Below are 17,289 nucleotides of genomic sequence, written 5' to 3' on the forward strand. Positions count from 1 at the left end.
AAGTCGGACACATGGAAAGTGTGAGTTACAGCTTCCTGCCGCCCCAGTTCTGCTGCTCCTGAACGAGTGCAATTACATCACAGACAAGCAGAGTGTGCTGCAGGGCGTGTTGTGCAAGCTGCCGCTCGTCAGCGAGCGCCGCTGGGAGCTGGGAGCATTTCAACATCAGTTACATAAGAGTTTATCGGGTTTAACAGTTATTGGTACAAATCTGTATTTAATACTGACTGTGTGTTATCAGATGCTCCAGAGTCATGTAGATACAGTGCAGTAGCTGTTATGCTCAAACAGATATATGCATCCATCAGGGCAGAACTTTCTGGCAACAAGACGACAGCTGCGATTTCATGTGCACGTGGTCCTGCTGCCAGACATGTAACCCAGGCACTCTCCGAAGAAGCAACCCTGACAGGAAGACAAGGAAACATTCTGGTTTCCCAGTATCTCTGAGCCTCCCTGAAACATGTGTCCTGTCTCCAGCATGAAGCCCACCCCCCCACCCACCCGCTTCAGACAGCGGCTAAACCTCAAGGCCAACCACAAGGGAGTAACAAGCCTGTCTCACAAACCGCAATAATACAAGTTATGTTCATAAAAGTTCTGTTTTAGGATGATACATTTATCACCAGCCGCCTGCGCTCTACCCGACAGCTGAAGGGGGAACGTTACACGTCTGTGAATTTTAGGCCAAACTGTCATTTTATCATTACTCTTCCCAACTGGGAGTACCGTCAGTGAGGGGCTGGGAGTTGTCTTTTCAGAAATACTCTTACACAGACAGACTGGGCGTCAGGGCAGGTTGACATAGGTTCCGATGCTTCCTACGCTTTCTACAACTCCTCGTCCTCAAGCTCCTCCCCGGCGAGGATTCCGTTCTGAAGGAAGGCCTCCTTCTCTTGCGACGCGGCCTCCGATTCGTGACTGAGCTTGAAGCCGATCATCTCCGTGTCTGGAGACGAGCGGGCCATCTTGCCCTCAGCGCTGTTACGGTAGCCGTAACCGAAATAGATCAAGAAACCTGAAGAAGCAGAGCAAGAAATATCATCAGCGTCTGCGATATATAGTCATTGAAACACAAAAACTACAGGACAGATGACGAAGAATCTGGGTAGAAGGATGCATTATAGTTTAGGGAAGAACCTACAAAATGTTGGTGAAGTTCCAGGTGCTTTGTTTTCAAACATTTATTTTCTCAGAGAATAACATATACTTGCTTATTGTGACTCAGATGTAAATTTGCAATCTTAAAATGATGAAAAATATCTGGTCACTTTATTGGACGGCAGTTTCAAGGTACTAAAACAGGTGGCAGTTGTGTGTATTTAGTCTCAGAACCAACCATCCTTCGATTAGAGACACTCAAGTGAAAAGTGTCCTATTAAAAGTCAAGTTCACGTTCTGCAACAGGTGGTTGAGGTGGATAGTAACGGAGCATCACTACCTAGGGCCATCCAGAATGAAAACCGTATCCAAGTGCCTCTGTCCAGCTGCATCATCAGGTAGACGTTCACAAACATGCTGATCACTGGGAGGAACGGCAGCATCGGAACCTAAGAGAAAGAAAACATGAATGCCGGAGGTGATGATGAAAAAGTAGTCGCCTACTCTTAATCCTTCATTGTTCTACAGAGGGAGTTCCTAGAATCAAACCTTGAAAGATAGTTTGGTCTTGCTCTCAGGTTGTCTCCTGATGATGAAGGTGATGGAGAGGCACACCATAAAGATGAAGGTGAGGGCTACGATGTTCCACACAGCGAAGCCTCCCTGCACAGCCAGCACACTGAACGCCAGGATCAACGTTCCTGGAGGACATTCATGTTTAATGTCACAAATCTCACCATTGTTCTTACATATTTTGTTTTAAGTCGCTAACACACAGTAAAGGCTGATATATGCTTCTCCGTTTTTACTGACACGGACAGAAACGGACAGAGAAACGCCCTCTCCGAGCGCCTCGGAGAGCTTTTCGTGCACCTTTTCTAACTATCCGTCGGCATGGCAGAGAGCCTACGGATAGCCCTTGGCTGTGATTGGTCCGCTAACGACAGCATTTCGGAACAAAATCATTTCCGGACCTCAAACTTCCTGTCTCATTCCATTTATCACAATAAACCCAAACACAACTACGATTCTACGACTAATGTGGCGTGTGTGTTAAGCCAGCGGAGTTGTCCGGCTGACGGTGGCTGGTTAGAGCACTGACGGCATGTGTGTACGGTCACATACTGTTATTACGAACTTTCATAACGGCGCTAGCGGGCTAGGCTAGCGGGCTAGCCACCATGCTAACTGCGGTGGTAACAGCCAAAAACCCGCTGTCACGACTTTAATTCCACTTCTATCATGACACTGTTTCTCAAACACCGTCAGGTTAGAAGCAAACACTGGGTAGTAGTTAGTGTCGGGAGTCCTGCTGACTGTGTGTGGAAGCTGGGGGGAAAGCTAGCTGCCTCCGTGTAGCTTCAAGCTATGGAATTAGCAACACAGTTCGGAAACAAGACCAGGGAACCGCTGCGCTAAGAAATGATAACATCAGCATTTTGACCCGCTGGGGGTCACTTTATTTAGTTCTGTTAGTTCCAATCGTTCACTGTTTGTGAGGAAATCAGGGAGCAAGACAATAAAGTAGATTTCTTCTACGCACAAATGAGGTAGGCTTCTCTGAGCTCGTCTTCTGTTGCGCCACCTACTGTTTGGCGGTGAATTGTCTTGAGCACGTACAGTTGTCAGAGAAGCAAAAATCAAAAAGAGTCTGTGGGATACGTGCGTCCCCCCGTGCGCCACGGACACGGAGAAGCTTATGGAGCCTTAAGTCTGGATCACCTACCCAGGACAGAGACGCAGACATTGACGGTGAAGCCCGACAGCGCGGATGGCTCGGGGTTGTCTGGGAACAGCATCGTCTTGACGCTAAACCGTTCCTCCACACCGGGCAGCATGCCCATACTGGGAATGCTGATGCCGTCACTTTGCTCCACCTCCTCCTGGGTGCTGGCCAACTCATACGCCAAACTAGGCTGCTCCGGCTGGTACCTGACACAATCAAACACACACACGAAGCTGATTCAAACTCAAAAGTGTTTCCACCTGAAAGTAGGGTCAAAATGGAACATTCAACCAAGGGAGTTCCTCTTCTGTCCCCACCACTGACCTGAGCACCAAGACACAGGCCGCCACTAACGTGTAGGCCAGCAGCGTCCCTATGGACATCAGGTCCACCAGGTCCTTCAGGTCGAACAGAAAGGCCATGATAGCTTTAATGGGCAGGAAAGAGAAGAAAGAGAGAGCAGTGAAGATATTTGCTTGAGTGTACGAACATTTTAAACAAAGATAATTCATATATATTTTCAAGATTGCCCTCTGATATGCGATTAAACTTTTTTCACAAGGGTCGCAAGTCATTGAAAAACCACACGTTGTCTCTTCCAGCCATTTGTTAACAGGAAAGTCGAAAGCTGACTTAAACATCATCTCATGCATCCTCCACTTCTTCATCACTCCATCTCCCTCTCTCTGTCACCCTGGCTCTTGCTTTTCCTTATCCCTCAGGGGGAAGCTCAGGTCGGGTCAGTGGGGGTTGATTACACTGCTGTACACTAGTTTGGTATTTGTCAAACACACAATGACACACACACAAACATGTGCAGGACTGACACAAAAGATGGGCACGTTTCTCCATCATCATGCTGGCCTTTATCTAAAGTGGAGGCAAGTGGTTGTCACATGTGCACACATACTAAATCGCAACTTGTTGAAATCAAACATTGATATAATAAAGCTGAGTAGTCGAATGTTTTGCCAGCAGGCATAAGCTCTACCATCACTTTTCATAGGTTCATGTTAAAAAAGGCAGAAGCACCTGATTAAACATCTAGCTATGCACCCAAAGGCTACACAAATATTTTTGTTTAAGTCCTTAATTGTCCGATAACCTTGAAAGGGCCTACACTCTATGAAAAGAAGGGCTTTATATCGCCCCCTGGCTTGTTCAGTGCCAATGACAATAATCAAACCTCACGGACCTGATCCGACCTGAACCTGAACACTGACCATACACCGGCCAGCCGTCTGTAGGGTTTTCACTTATTGCCTTGTATTGTCTTTAGATCTACCCTGATCTCTGACGTGGGCTCGCTGGAATCCAGCAGAGGGAAATCTGTTGTAGTGACCAACCCCTGTTTTTATCTTACCAGACATAACCCCAGCAACCATAGTGGACGATATGGGGGACTTCCTCTCGCTGACGTGGGCCAAGAAGGAGAAGAGCAGGCCATCCCTAGCCATGGCAAAGATGATACGGGGTAGGGGGAACATGGAACCCAACAGACTGGGGTGGAGGGGGGGAAGAAAACATCAGATTGGAAATAGTTGTAGGTGTAGAGCAGAGGAACCAGAGGGAAGGAATGATTGAAGGGGGCTCAGTAGGAGACACAGGGGAGGTGTGAGGGAAAAGAGGTGAGTAATGTCAGCAAGACAGAAGTTAGGGGATTCGGAGGGGGGGGGATGTGCCACAGGATACTCAGGGTGCACTGCAGATCATCAGGGTCGTGAGGGTGGTCCAAGGGCATTCTGATGTCAGCATGCAAAATGTATCTCCCTTAAATACCAAATATTGTGCCCACCATGCTGTTACTCCCCATTCCAGTTTAAAACCCTAGGTTACCTCACCATGCAGATTAGTTCTGCATTCATATTCTTCCTCACATCACTGAGACACAGGTAGACAAAAAATCCCTTAAGTGGCCAAAGATACATTCAAACATGTCAAAGTCCCTGGAGCATGCAGGCCCAGACCCAACAACCTAAACACACTCTGCTTGGGCTGCGGCGTGAAGAGACGCCTCTGTGTACGTGGATGCAGTTTCAAAACATGCGTGTTAGTGTCTCACCTGCCCCTATGCCCGAGGTGAGGGTTGCGATTAACGGGGTTTTGGTGCGGGGGCTGATCTCGGCCATGAACTTGAAAAGCAGCCCATCGTCGGCCATAGCCCAGATCACACGGGGCATAGGGAACATAGCACCCAGCAGGCTACCAGGGGGGGAAGACCAGGATATACAGTATCCACACTTACACACATGAAAAGGCCATGAAACATACATCAACACAGACTCTAGCTCACATTGACAAAGCACATATATATAGTATATAAACATTACATTTACACAACCTTAAGGCCGGCGCATGCTTCTGCAACGGTGTCTGCGGCTTTTCACGTAGCTGTGTCGTGGGACTCGTTTTAATTTATAGTTCCCCAAGGGTTGCGCTCGATGCAAAGCAATTCACCGCCAGACCACTAGGCGGTGTAATGTTTTTTGTCGAAGTCGGCTCTTCTTCGTGTGTGGCAGTCGTCGTCGACTGTTTATTTACATCGCCACGTCGGCTTCTCATAGCCTTTTTCTGGTTTCCGCCAGTATTATGGGGCATGAAACCGGAAATGCGACTCCTGAAAGGATGTAGTTAGCAGACCAATCACAGCCTTGCGGGCTTCGTGAGGCTTGCGGAGCTTTGCCGTCTAGCTAGAAAAATTGGGCAACGCATGTAAGCACGTAAGAAGGGATACATAAGTACATAAGGGGCCCGGAAGAACTCTCGTGCTTCCGGGCCCCTAAAAACGCAGAAGCATGCGCTGGCCTTTATTCATACTGCGCATGACATATAGGGTCAGATAAATAATAGCATGCTAGGACATGTTTGATTCCCAAGAACACATCTGTTCACACCGATCAACCTGACGTCTTTAATTTAAAATCATGCACTATTTTAAAAAAGCAATAAATTCCCATACAAAATAAATGGGTGCATACGGTAATATCACCTTAATAAAACAAATAAAAACTGGTAAGTAATATAAATGCAGATTGTGGTGACCGATAGTGACCCGCGGCATTGCTAAATAATCACATACTAAAATCTTATTTTCAGTTCACGGGATCAAATGCCCTCTGAAGCTAAATATACACTCACACAGTCACACACACAGACACGTGCACACACACACACAAACACGTGCACCCACACCTAAATGCGTGTGTCTGTGTGTTTATCTGAGCGAGTGACAGAACTAGAACATGCGTTTTCCAGTGCAAGGCTTGTGTAACTGCTCACCTGGTCGACAGAGCACACAGAGAGCCTACAGCGACAGCGTACTTGGCTCCTCCCCAGCCCACGTATTTAAAGGCCACAGGCAGAGGGCTGTTGCTGTCCAGCAGGTAGTAGGGCATCATGAGGGTGAGGGCCGCGGAGACGCCGAAGTACGCCACGAAGCAGATGAGCAGCGAGGACACGATGCCGATAGGGATGGCTCTCTGGGGGTTCTTCACCTCTTCACCTAAGGCATGCAAAGACATTTAAAGTTGCAATAAATCACTTTTTACTGCAACAGGTGCAAACATTTGTCTTTGAAACTTTAATGACATGCATCTATTTTAAAAAGGGCAGTGGCAGTGCGTGGTGTAGGACTGTTGCCTCAGCACAAAAAGGTTCCCAGTTCTATCGGTGCTGAGTTTGCATCTTCTGTGATGTAGTTCTTGACTATTAGAGCACATATTAGATTAGATTAGATTCAACTTTATTGTCATTGCACAGTACAAGTACATATGCAACGAAATGCAGTTTAGCGTCTAACCAGAAGTGCAAAAAAAAGGCAGTAAAGTGCAGAGTATTGTGCATATATTGCAGAGTATTACATGTGACTCCAGTATGCCCTTACTCTAATAAAGCAGGTAACTACAGGGATATTTATATATTTTAGGCCAATAAGGTCAATCCCCTTTTTAATGTATCATTAACCTCCTGAAACTGTTCCCAGCATCACGGCTTAGTAAAATTGCTTGTATTACATTGACAATACAATTTTATTAATTGTGAATTAAGCTGTCAAATTACCCCATAAATGGTCTGAATGGGATGGGTCATTTATTTTGGAGGGGACTGCATTAGCATCCATCCATTAGCTTCTATGTCAGATAGTTTGTTATTAACTAACTATTCACCGTTTTAAAGCAGGGGTGCAGCTCAGAATAATTCACAGTATCCACTCCTTGGCTGTGGCGGCAGCGCTCTTGGAAACACGGAAAAACTGTCCAAACAGAGATATATTCGAGAAACATTCCGTGTGGTATTTTGCAACACATTTGAACAAGGAGCTTATTTTGTCCCTGTGCAACCAGAAGACTAACACACCCAACTATTCGGACGAAGCAGGCGATTATGCAACAGCGCCCTGAAGGCGAACACTCAGGTCTTGTTCTGCAGTGAAATCACATCGCGATGATGGAGCCTGTCCTGCGCCGCTATTCATGATGGGTGACAGCTACTGATTAAAGATTGCTGGAAGGTCAGGGGTCACAGGAAGAACAGAGGTGACAGTTGTGTGAATGTACTGTACTGGCTGCACATGTGTGTGTGGGAGGAGGATGAGATGATTGCTTCATGACACCTTGATGCTACACACACACACACACAGACACACAGACACGGTATAATGGCTTAAAGGTGCCTAAGTTTGTGTGTGTGTGTGTGTGTGTGTGTGACTGATATGCCCACAAGCTAAACTCCAGTACTTGTTCAGGGTTAACTTCACCCCAGCCAATTAGAATTGAGGAAAAAGAGGGGTGGGTAAAGTCAGGGGCTGGAGAGTAGACAATCTGAAAGAAACTCCTTTTTTTTTACTACTCAGGGGCCTTGAAGCGTTCAGGAACTACACACATAAAGACACACAGGTGTGGCGCTGCACAGAAACAACACTCGCCCCGAAGCCCGTATCTTGATTTATGTCGCTGAGCTCCGTCACGTTGCTGGGCATTCTGCCAAGAGCAGGGCCCAACTCACTAAACTGCATCTTTTCTTTTACACCCTGCCCCTCTCGTGCAATGCCCCTGGATGTTTAGACAAGTTGAGGATTGAAATGGTCCCGACTCAAGATCCGGTTTCACCCCCCACCCCACCCCCCACAGACCTGAAACATACCCATGAGGCAGTGGAAAGGATTTGAGAAGTGGAACGAGAAGAGAACGAGGCCAACAAAATTCAGTGTGTGTTTTTTTCTTCTTCTGGCTTCATGCTGCACTGACCTGTGGTGGCGATGCAGTCGAACCCGACGAAGGCGTAGAAGCAGGTAGCAGCTCCTGAGAGGACGCCTGTGATACCAAATGGCATGAAGCCGCCCACCCCTAATCTCTCTTTGGTTGGCAGGACAACTGTCACACTGGACGGGAAGGGAATGGAATAAATGAAACCAGCAAAATACCACCTTAAATGTTGTGGTTTTAAAGGGTCAGTTCACCAGAATTACAAACTGTGGATTACCCAGAGTAAATGAGACCTTTAATATAGAAAGATTTTACATGGGATAATTCTCAGAACATCTTCATGTTTGTACGTCTATTTTCTTACTTGAGACTGGAGTTACTGGTGTAATTGCCATTAAGGATCTCGTCAGGGTCGATCTGCCAATTCTTCATGGTGCCCTTGACCAGCCCAGAGACCACCATGAACATCAGGACGAGGACGTTGATACACGTAAAAACTTTGTTCACAATGGCTGACTCTTTCACCCCGAATGCCAGAAGACCTTGGGAATAGAGAAGACACAGGATGGAAAAATAAGTCAAACTTGCTATGCAGTCATATTTTTCCAGTTGGCAGCTATAATGATTCTCAGCAGCATATTTAAAGTGTTTGCATACCGAGTGTTTTCCATATCTGTGGTTTATTGCTAAATAAAGTGGTTTGTCAAATATTTGTAAGAAACAATTTACAAAACAGATTCTGTAAGGTGTGTCTTTGCCAAAGGCTATAGAGCTAAATATAGACAAAGAATGACTTAATTGTACACCTTACTGAATCAGGAATAATGAATAATCTGTCTTTTAACTGGCCCCTCTGTGTAAATTGAGGCCCCTTTATGGCCCCTGATTTGGAAAACATCATAGACACGGGCTCAGGGGAAACCACAAGTGACGAGACGAGATAGAGAAATACAGAAAGAGGGGTTTCCAAACCTGTGAGGGTGAATATGATGATGACAGCAAACATGTCGGGGTATTCGGCCAATATACCCGGAGCATTCATAGACATGTGTTCTCTACAGAACATTTCGATGCGCTTCCCGACCAACTCGTCGAAGGTGGCGCTCCATGCACGGGCCACACTGGAGGTGCCTGAGGTGGAGAGAGAGCAGAGGAGAGTCCTTTCTCAATTTGTCGCTGAGCAACAGCACCTGGTGTTCTTCAAATCCAAAATAAATCACCTCTAATTAGAAAGTAACAAATAAGAGACAACATAGAAGGAAATGCCGTGTTGTTTACCGATGATATAGGAGAGGATGAGGTTCCATCCAGTGATGAACGCCCAGAGCTCCCCTACTGTCACATAGGAGTAGAGATAAGCTGAACCTGTCTTGGGAACACGGGCTCCAAACTCAGCATAGCATAGACCGGCCATCACTGAGGCCAAGGCTGCTATCAGGAAAGACAGCACGATAGCAGGACCTGGGATGGAAGGGGGAATCACAGGATTAGAAGATCTGTCTCTGAGGACATCATTTATTTATTTATTTACTGTGATGTTAACTTACCCGAATTCTCTCGTGCAACAGCCCCGGCTAGCACGTAGACGCCGGCGCCCAGCGTGCTGCCCACGCCCAGCGCCACCAGGTCAAAAGTGTTAAGACATCGCGACAGGCGGGAGTCATCGGAGTTACAGTTCACCACTTTCACCCGCAGCAACCGCTTCCCGAAACGCAGGAGCTTCTCCAGCGCCATGGATGACAGTCCGGCCTCTGGGGGAGGAGTCGAAGGTCGGCTGGGATTCAGAGGTCACAGGGGAGCAGGGGAGAGGTCACGTACCCTAATAGGAGGCAAGGGACAGAAGGACGGTCATTAAACAAGTTTCCCACACTTGCAGTTAAAAGGAGAGCTTTAGTCGGTGACTGACAGAATCCTGTATCGTGCTTGATCCACTGGTAAAGCGGCACGTCATGCACATCTATAAACACCAGTGTCACAGGGGTCAAGCGGTACAGATCGGGTTAAGGGGTTCACCCGTGCTCGACAAACTTGTCGTCAGCAGAACACGGTTTCAACCCAAATCCACAATGTTTGCCCGCGAGCCAAAAAACTGAGGACCTATAGGGATAATCCATTTTATTGTTGGGTATGTTCCCAGCATGTTACGCAATGCAACACAACTCACTGGAGAGGAGGCAGAGCCGTGAACAGATTGTTTCAACACAAAGAGAATCATAACTCATGACACAAAAATACATTCTCCAATGACACCGTGGAGGCTCAGCATATTGAGTTACTCCTGCACATTGCAGAAGAAACTCAACTTACCAAGACAAATACTGCATCTGCGCTTGGAGTCAATTTTTCAAAGCATACAGAATAAATCTGAAGCATTTGCTCTTATTCTCGATATTCTTTCTTAAATGATAGGATTTAAAATATTTCAAATTAAATTTAAGGGGTTTTATTGCACTTCCATTCGACTGGGGGCCTCGCAAGTGACAGATTTAAGATAGAATAGTCAAAGTTTATCTAAAAAATAGGCAGAGACTTTTAGTCCCTTGTATGTGTCAAGCTCCAAAACTGCTGGATCCCACATTTCCCAAAATGCATCTTAAAAAAACTTCTCCCTTCCTTATTAATGGCAACTTCATGACACCTCCTGTAACAAACCATTTATTTGAGACTTTATACAGTTTAGAAATTGGTGCACTCAGCCTTTAAACTAAAGCTCGACCGGAACATGTTCTTTTTCGCGGCGTATTATTATCTGACATAACTACACACTCATTGAGGAATGAGCAACTGTCTCTGGAGGCACAACACAGCTGTAAGACTCCATGACCGTCTGCTGAGACGCTTCTCTGGGTCAGTAGTCAACAACTCATGGACATTCCCCAGTGCTGAGCTCACATACACTGAGAGGTAGATCTTGATATTTGGATGGGAGAAACAAAACATGGAGGGCAGCTGGAACAAAGCGGGGGAGGGGGGGTAGTGTGTGTAAACAAGTCGGAAAATGTCTGGTAGAAGTGCAGTGGTATGTTCCATGGAAGAAACACTGGGACTTGAGGGACTGACATGGAGAAGAATAACTTGATGACCCATTTCAAGGTAATGGCCGCTTTCCAGAAACCATTGACATGAGGACACAAATCTATAAAAGGTCGTGTGGACAGTGCAACAGTTGTGTCGTACCCCGTAGAAACTTCCACATAAGGGTAAGCTGAGGTGACTGCCCTTTTTTTTCAACTGGGCTCAAATTGAGTCCAACTTTACAATCAGATTCAGCCTATTTGACCACATATGAAGAATAGACATAATGGAGTTATAGATGTTGAATAATAGATAAACTCTTGCAAAAAAGCTCACATTTCCAGTGGGAAACATTTCCTGTTTCAGTTTTCCTAGAAAGCCATCAGGTGTATTTATAGCATTTGACTTCCCCTCACCTCCTGAGATGGCCTCTTTACACCAGGAAAAAACAAAACACAGAAGATGTCTTCACTTGATACCAGGTCGAGAGCTTTTTCATATCATCCATCCAATTCTCAAGTGTTCAAATCCAATTGAAATCATTTACGTGCTTGGGTCAAAACCACCGAAAAGAGAAAATCCACAGTGGATATTACACTCTAAGACAGTGGTTCTTAACCTGGGTTCGATCGAACCCCAGGGGTTCGGTGAGTCACTCTCGGGGGTTCGGCAGGGGTCAAGACACACACAGTATAGCCCGGTTCACACTGGCAATATCTGGCCGTTTTTGTCGGCCGTCAAAAAATTGGCTGCAGACAACTTGGCAACACACAATTTTTCTTCGCCGTATCAGATTACAAATATGTTGTTGCTTAGTAAAAATTTGTTACACAAAAGAAATTCAGCCAACTCGTATTATTCGTGAAGTCCCCCTCCACTTGGCCGTCATTGGCTGCAGCTGATCACGCCACATTGCTTAGCTTTGATATCTGTGCTGCTTGGTGCGCTCCGTAGTCGACTTGTGGCTGTTGTGATTGTGCGTCATTCAGCGTCATACAGCCAGCAATACTTTTCGAGGATGGTAGACATAAAAATTAGTAAAAGGAACAGACTTTGTTGTGAAAATTATATAAGAGTCGCACTTGCCAAGGTGAAGCCGCGCATTTCTGAAGCTGTATCTGAAAGGCAACAGCAAAAGTCACATTGATTTGCAATAAATATTATTTATCATATTAGTTATGTTTTTGTGTGAAATTCCTGTTTGTTGGTTTTGTTCTTTGAACACAGGGATTTTGTGTGCACCTGAGGCATTGGTTAATTTTGTGCACTAACAAAATATATACCTATGTTTTGAAGAAATAATATTTTATTCGTCCAATTACGAAGGGTTCGATGAATGCACTGATGAAGCTTGCAGGGTTCAGTACCTCAATAAGGTTAAGAACCACTGCTCTAAGAGGTTAAGCTCCCTTACTGTTTACCACTGTGCTCCCGCCCATCATTAGGAGCAATAAATAATCCATTAAATTACTGGATTAAAGCAGCTGCGGTTAGCCCATGCTTACGTTATTATTCCCCCAAGATAAAGAAGTAGCTGATTATCACAACGTCACGTGTGCCACATTATTGTAAAATCCAGGAAGTTCTTAAATAAAAGCTTAGAGGAAAAATACTATTCGATTGGCCAACGGTAATCATGAAGCACTTAGGGGCACGAAGACGCACTTGCACACACGTAAGCAAGAAAGAAAGAGGCCTTAATGAAATCGGTGACCTGGGAACACATGTTACACAAGAGCTGAGACAAAGCACAAAAAAACTTTCTGAAACATGAGGCATCTTGATATAAACTTTGTTAATGTTGCGTGAAATGTCAGTGTTGCAGATCGATGTCGAAATGGAATGAACCGGTTTCCACGTGGAGGAGTTGGAACTTGAAACCCCCTATAGCTACGCTTCACCTGTCGGGTGGGTCTTGACAGAATGAGAACAGATACGGGGATTAAACATCGCACTGGACTACGTATCTTTCAAGCTGCCGTGAAGAGTGCAGAGCGTTCAACGAGGCCTTGCCTATCTGAAATAGAATCTGGAGGAATCACATGGCTCGGCTATTCCAAGCTGCATACACTCGCACACAAATGCACACACAAGCAGTAGCTGGAAGGCCCTGATGATTAAAGTCCTACATTCGTACGTCTGGATGCACTTGAATTCTAACGAAGTCACTGAGCTACAGTTGCATGGAGGCAAACAGTCACAGTTACCATGATTTGAAAGAAGCCACAGCAAGCTCTAACAAGTGCCCTTAACTGGTGGCTGCATCCACAGAAGCCTTTGGCTTGGGCTCACTCAAGCGTACCTTTGCATGAATTCATTCATGCACGCTCTATTTGAATTTAATAATGAAATTTATTCTTTAAACAGGAATAAAAGCTAAGAGGTTCAAAACTGTAAAAAGTGTCTACAAAGCCCATCTGGCTTATGAAAAGGATTCTCTTCTTATCTTGGTGTACACACACTGACAAAATACAAGAGCTTTTACAAGTTTAAAAATTGCTTTGTTGAGAATAGAAGATGAAATGTGCAGACAGAAGAGGCAGCAGCCACCAGTGGTGGGCGTTGAACAGGAAAGGGGGTGTGATCCTCTAGAACCAATGAAAGAGGTCTATGAATATGACACCGCTTACAGTTAGAGACCTTTTCAGTGCTACAACACTTTAAAGGCCAAATTGAGCCTCCACTCACTTCAGCCTTTAAAGTCAGAAAAAATATATTAAAATGTAAAAAACTGCTTTATATAAATTTACATTTCACTACCTGGCTAACGTGATAGAAAAGTTCATACTGCTTCGGATAAACTAAATTATTATACTTTCCCAGAGGGGCATACTGATCACCATATACCAGGCAATAGATACCAGGAGGATATCCCATTTCACAACTAACCGGCTGAAACTGCTTCTCTTTGGCTAGGTGTCTGATGACAGATGGTAATAATGATGATGATGCTACTTGCACCTGGTTTTCCAGATTAAGGTCAGGCAGACTTGAGTGGAAATGGGTCATACATACAGTTTGACATATCATATTCATTTCAAGGTATTTACTTAAGGTTTAAAGGTCTCAGGCCACGGCTGTGTTTCAATCTGACAGTGGCCTGACAGCCAGAAGCAAGCAACCTGAAGGACATGCCCTTTGAATTGCTACAATTTGTATTATAATATTAGTTGTATCCCGGGAAAAGAGTATTCCGCTTCCACTGAGTTGAGATCTGTTATGATGCAGAGAGTGAAGCTAGTAGTATGCCTGTGGACAAAAAGGTGCAATTCCTCAAACCCGAAGCTCAGTTCCCGTACTCTCACCGGCATCAGACGCTCTGGTCTGTCTCACTGCTCTCACGTGCATGGTTATAACAGTTGTTCTCACATATTATGCGCCACCATCAACATTGTCTTTGTCAAATATATCCATGACAACATGATAAGTCTACAGCTTTGTTTGCCTGTCTGTAAAAATCCCTGCACACCACTGATTATAATGCACAAAAGCAACAACACATGATGTTTGAGGAACAGACGGATAAAATCCTTGGGGTTCTGTGTTTTAGTCGTCTACTTGGGAGTTGTTCAGCTACACTATTACTACATTTTCCTTCCCTTCCTATTCCACACACTTTGTGTACACAGGATGCCATCCAACTCTGCTCGGTAAACTCGACTGCATTGACGCTTGATTGGCCTGTGAACAGTCAACATTGCTGCTATATTGGCCTCGGGCCCCATTCCACGAAGTGGTTTTTCAGGAAAAGTTTAAAAGTTTGTTCACCCCTCTTTTTTTTCTGTTTCAGAAACTGAGATCACGTAAACTCAGGGACCGCAGTTATTTGTTTATAACTCTGCGAAGCCGCAACCTGCACAATTATGGGACAGGTTCAAGCAGACCCCTCCAGGTCACCTTTAACTTTTCAATAATGTGTGTCATGGTTTTTGTGGTCGTGTCTTCTATCAGTGAGTTATTATTTTGAATTGTGTATTGGATGGATGCCTCCTCTTTTTTTGCTGCAAACCAAACTGGCTATGGGTAAAAATAAAGTAACATCAATATCAACTTGTTGATAATGTGAGTGGATGGTCAGCATCAGTTGAGTCATCCAGGTCATCCTGGCTTTTACAAGAGAATATTTCAGTTTTGAGATGCTATTTAACAACAAAATATTACATAAAATAGAGATTCTGTATTTCAACATACAAAATGTATGTACATTTATATTCTGATGTGTGTATTTTATTGTGATGGTGTTTTTGTTATGTTCAGGGATTGTTTCTGGGCACCACTGAGTACAAAATTCATTCTCATAATCTCAATCTATTTCAATCCCATGAATAATCCCTTCTGTTGCCAGGAATACGCATGATGTGTGTGTAGGTGTGTGTTACTATTACCCCCTGATCCATGTTTTGTACACATTGTGTCTATTTACTATTACTTGAGCCACTCAGGGGGGCAGTTTGAACCCTGCTCTGAGATGTCAAAGTCAAAAACCACTAAATGCCACCAGTTAGGGCTGGACAATAAATATTTAACACAATATCATTTTCATCAGTAGCAATTTAACAAAAGTCCTAAAGGGAATGTGTTTATCATTCTTTGCCCATTAAAACCACAACCTTCACTCATTAGCAAAAGACTGTCTTTAAACTTCTTTGTCCATCCTAAGAGAAGCAGTAAAAGGGATAAATGTGGTAAGAATACAAATTAAATAATATATAAAATGGAAATACTATAGGCAGGGCAGTTTTTCTAAACGTGCAATGTAAATATCAGAAAACGGGATTGTGTAATCCAAATTCTTGGCAATATACAACATGTGCAGCAGAGCATGTATCCAACCTAACATTTAGTCTGAGTGAAACATGAATCCCAACAACGCAGAAGTCAGTCCTAGAGTCCCAGTGAAGCTCCCACACACACACACACACACACACACACACACACACACACACACACACACACACACACACACACACACACACACACACACACACACACACACACACACACACACACACACACACACACACACACACACACACACACACACACACACACACACACACACACGCACACACATACACGCACACACACTCCTCCTGTGCATTTGTATAGGCTACATCCAATCCTGCACTTGGCAACTTCCCTGTTGGTGACCCACTTTCAGACCAGCTATAGTTAGACCAACTAGAACTGGCCTGAACCATGACCAGGATTTAAAAGGTCAATAGTCAACTAGTCTTTTTGACAGTGATTAATAGAAAATTACAAAATAAACCCTATTTTAGAAAACTCCATAGAAAGAGGAGCTGACTTCTAAGATCTTGGCCACAGCTCAGACCAGTTCTAGACAGACAGACAGACAGATGGACATACAGATGTATAGATAGACAGACATATGGACGGACGGACGGACGGACGGACGGACGGACGGACGGACAGACAGACAGACAGACAGACAGACAGACAGACAGATCGATGTGCTTTATTGATATCAGCTCTAATTCGTTCCAGAGCTTGCCCACAGCTTCAGGAGCGCAGACCAGTCCGTGCTTGTTTCAGATCGGGGTCTGAGTCCAGGAGACACATCCTGGTCCATCCTCGGACAGACCACAACTGTCTGCTGCACTCAACACCCCCCCACCCCACCCCCGGGACCCCCTCTCACGTTACAGCGCGGCCACTCACAGACAATGAACCCAAGCACCCCCCTTCCTTCACGTGTGAACGCCTCCAACTTTTAGCAGCGAGGTTCTGAGGAGCGAGACCGTGCAACTCGGTGAAAGCTTCCCAAGCAATCCCACATCTCACCAGCTGCTTCCTGCAAAGCGATCAGATTCTTCTTCCATGCGAAACGAAGTGAAAGAAACATGTGGTTCCCAGCGTGCACGCTCGGGTGCGTGTTCCTGCAGCCACCTTCAAAACTCTCCAAAGTGTTGCGTGCACGCTGAAAACCATCCAACCCACATCCTGACCCCTGAAGTTCTGTCTTCACACACTGTTACAGCGAATGCATGTGGCTGCACATGAGGATCTTTACCTTGGAGATCCTGCAGCAGAGCATGGAGCAGGGATCCGAGACAGAGAGCTTCCCTCCGAGGTTTGAGAAACTCCTCGAAGTGGAGAAGAACGAACCGTGTCGACCCTTGCTGGAGGTGGAGCTGGTGTGTGTTTCCCCACAGGTGGTGTGAAGGAATTTAAGATTTCGGGTTGCTGTGTTTAGGGAGTGTAAAGGGAGAGGGAGAGGGG

At 45.2% G+C, this 17,289-nt stretch overlaps 1 protein-coding gene across 1 annotated transcript; it reads right to left on the reverse strand.

Moving 5' to 3' along the window:
* Positions 1-488: 488 nt before the first annotated feature.
* Positions 489-17,289, reverse strand: slc7a1a (solute carrier family 7 member 1a). Its single transcript, XM_061086611.1, has 13 exons — positions 17,081-17,289; positions 9,579-9,850; positions 9,310-9,492; positions 9,004-9,162; positions 8,396-8,573; positions 8,074-8,207; positions 6,107-6,329; positions 4,890-5,029; positions 3,152-3,254; positions 2,828-3,033; positions 1,651-1,802; positions 1,442-1,550; positions 489-1,018 (listed from the first exon to the last, which is right to left on the reverse strand). The coding sequence occupies exons 2-13, from the start codon at positions 9,763-9,765 to the stop codon at positions 831-833; spliced, it is 1,962 nt and encodes a 653-aa protein (XP_060942594.1). The 5' UTR covers positions 9,766-9,850; positions 17,081-17,289; the 3' UTR covers positions 489-830.

This window comes from Limanda limanda, chromosome 14 (genome assembly GCF_963576545.1).
Source record: "Limanda limanda chromosome 14, fLimLim1.1, whole genome shotgun sequence".
Taxonomy (NCBI): Eukaryota; Metazoa; Chordata; class Actinopteri; order Pleuronectiformes; family Pleuronectidae; genus Limanda; species Limanda limanda.

Bases quoted from the DNA above. Each gene is read 5' to 3' on its own strand.
- slc7a1a (XM_061086611.1), bottom strand. From the start codon at position 9,765: ATGGCGCTGGAGAAGCTCCTGCGTTTCGGGAAGCGGTTGCTGCGGGTG. The intron at 8,208-8,395 runs GTAAGAAAATAG...CTTCCCGTCCAG, and splicing joins ACCAGTAACTCCAGTCTCAA to TGTGACAGTTGTCCTGCCAA. The intron at 6,330-8,073 runs GTCAGTGCAGCA...TGCATGCCTTAG, and splicing joins CGACTGCATCGCCACCACAG to GTGAAGAGGTGAAGAACCCC.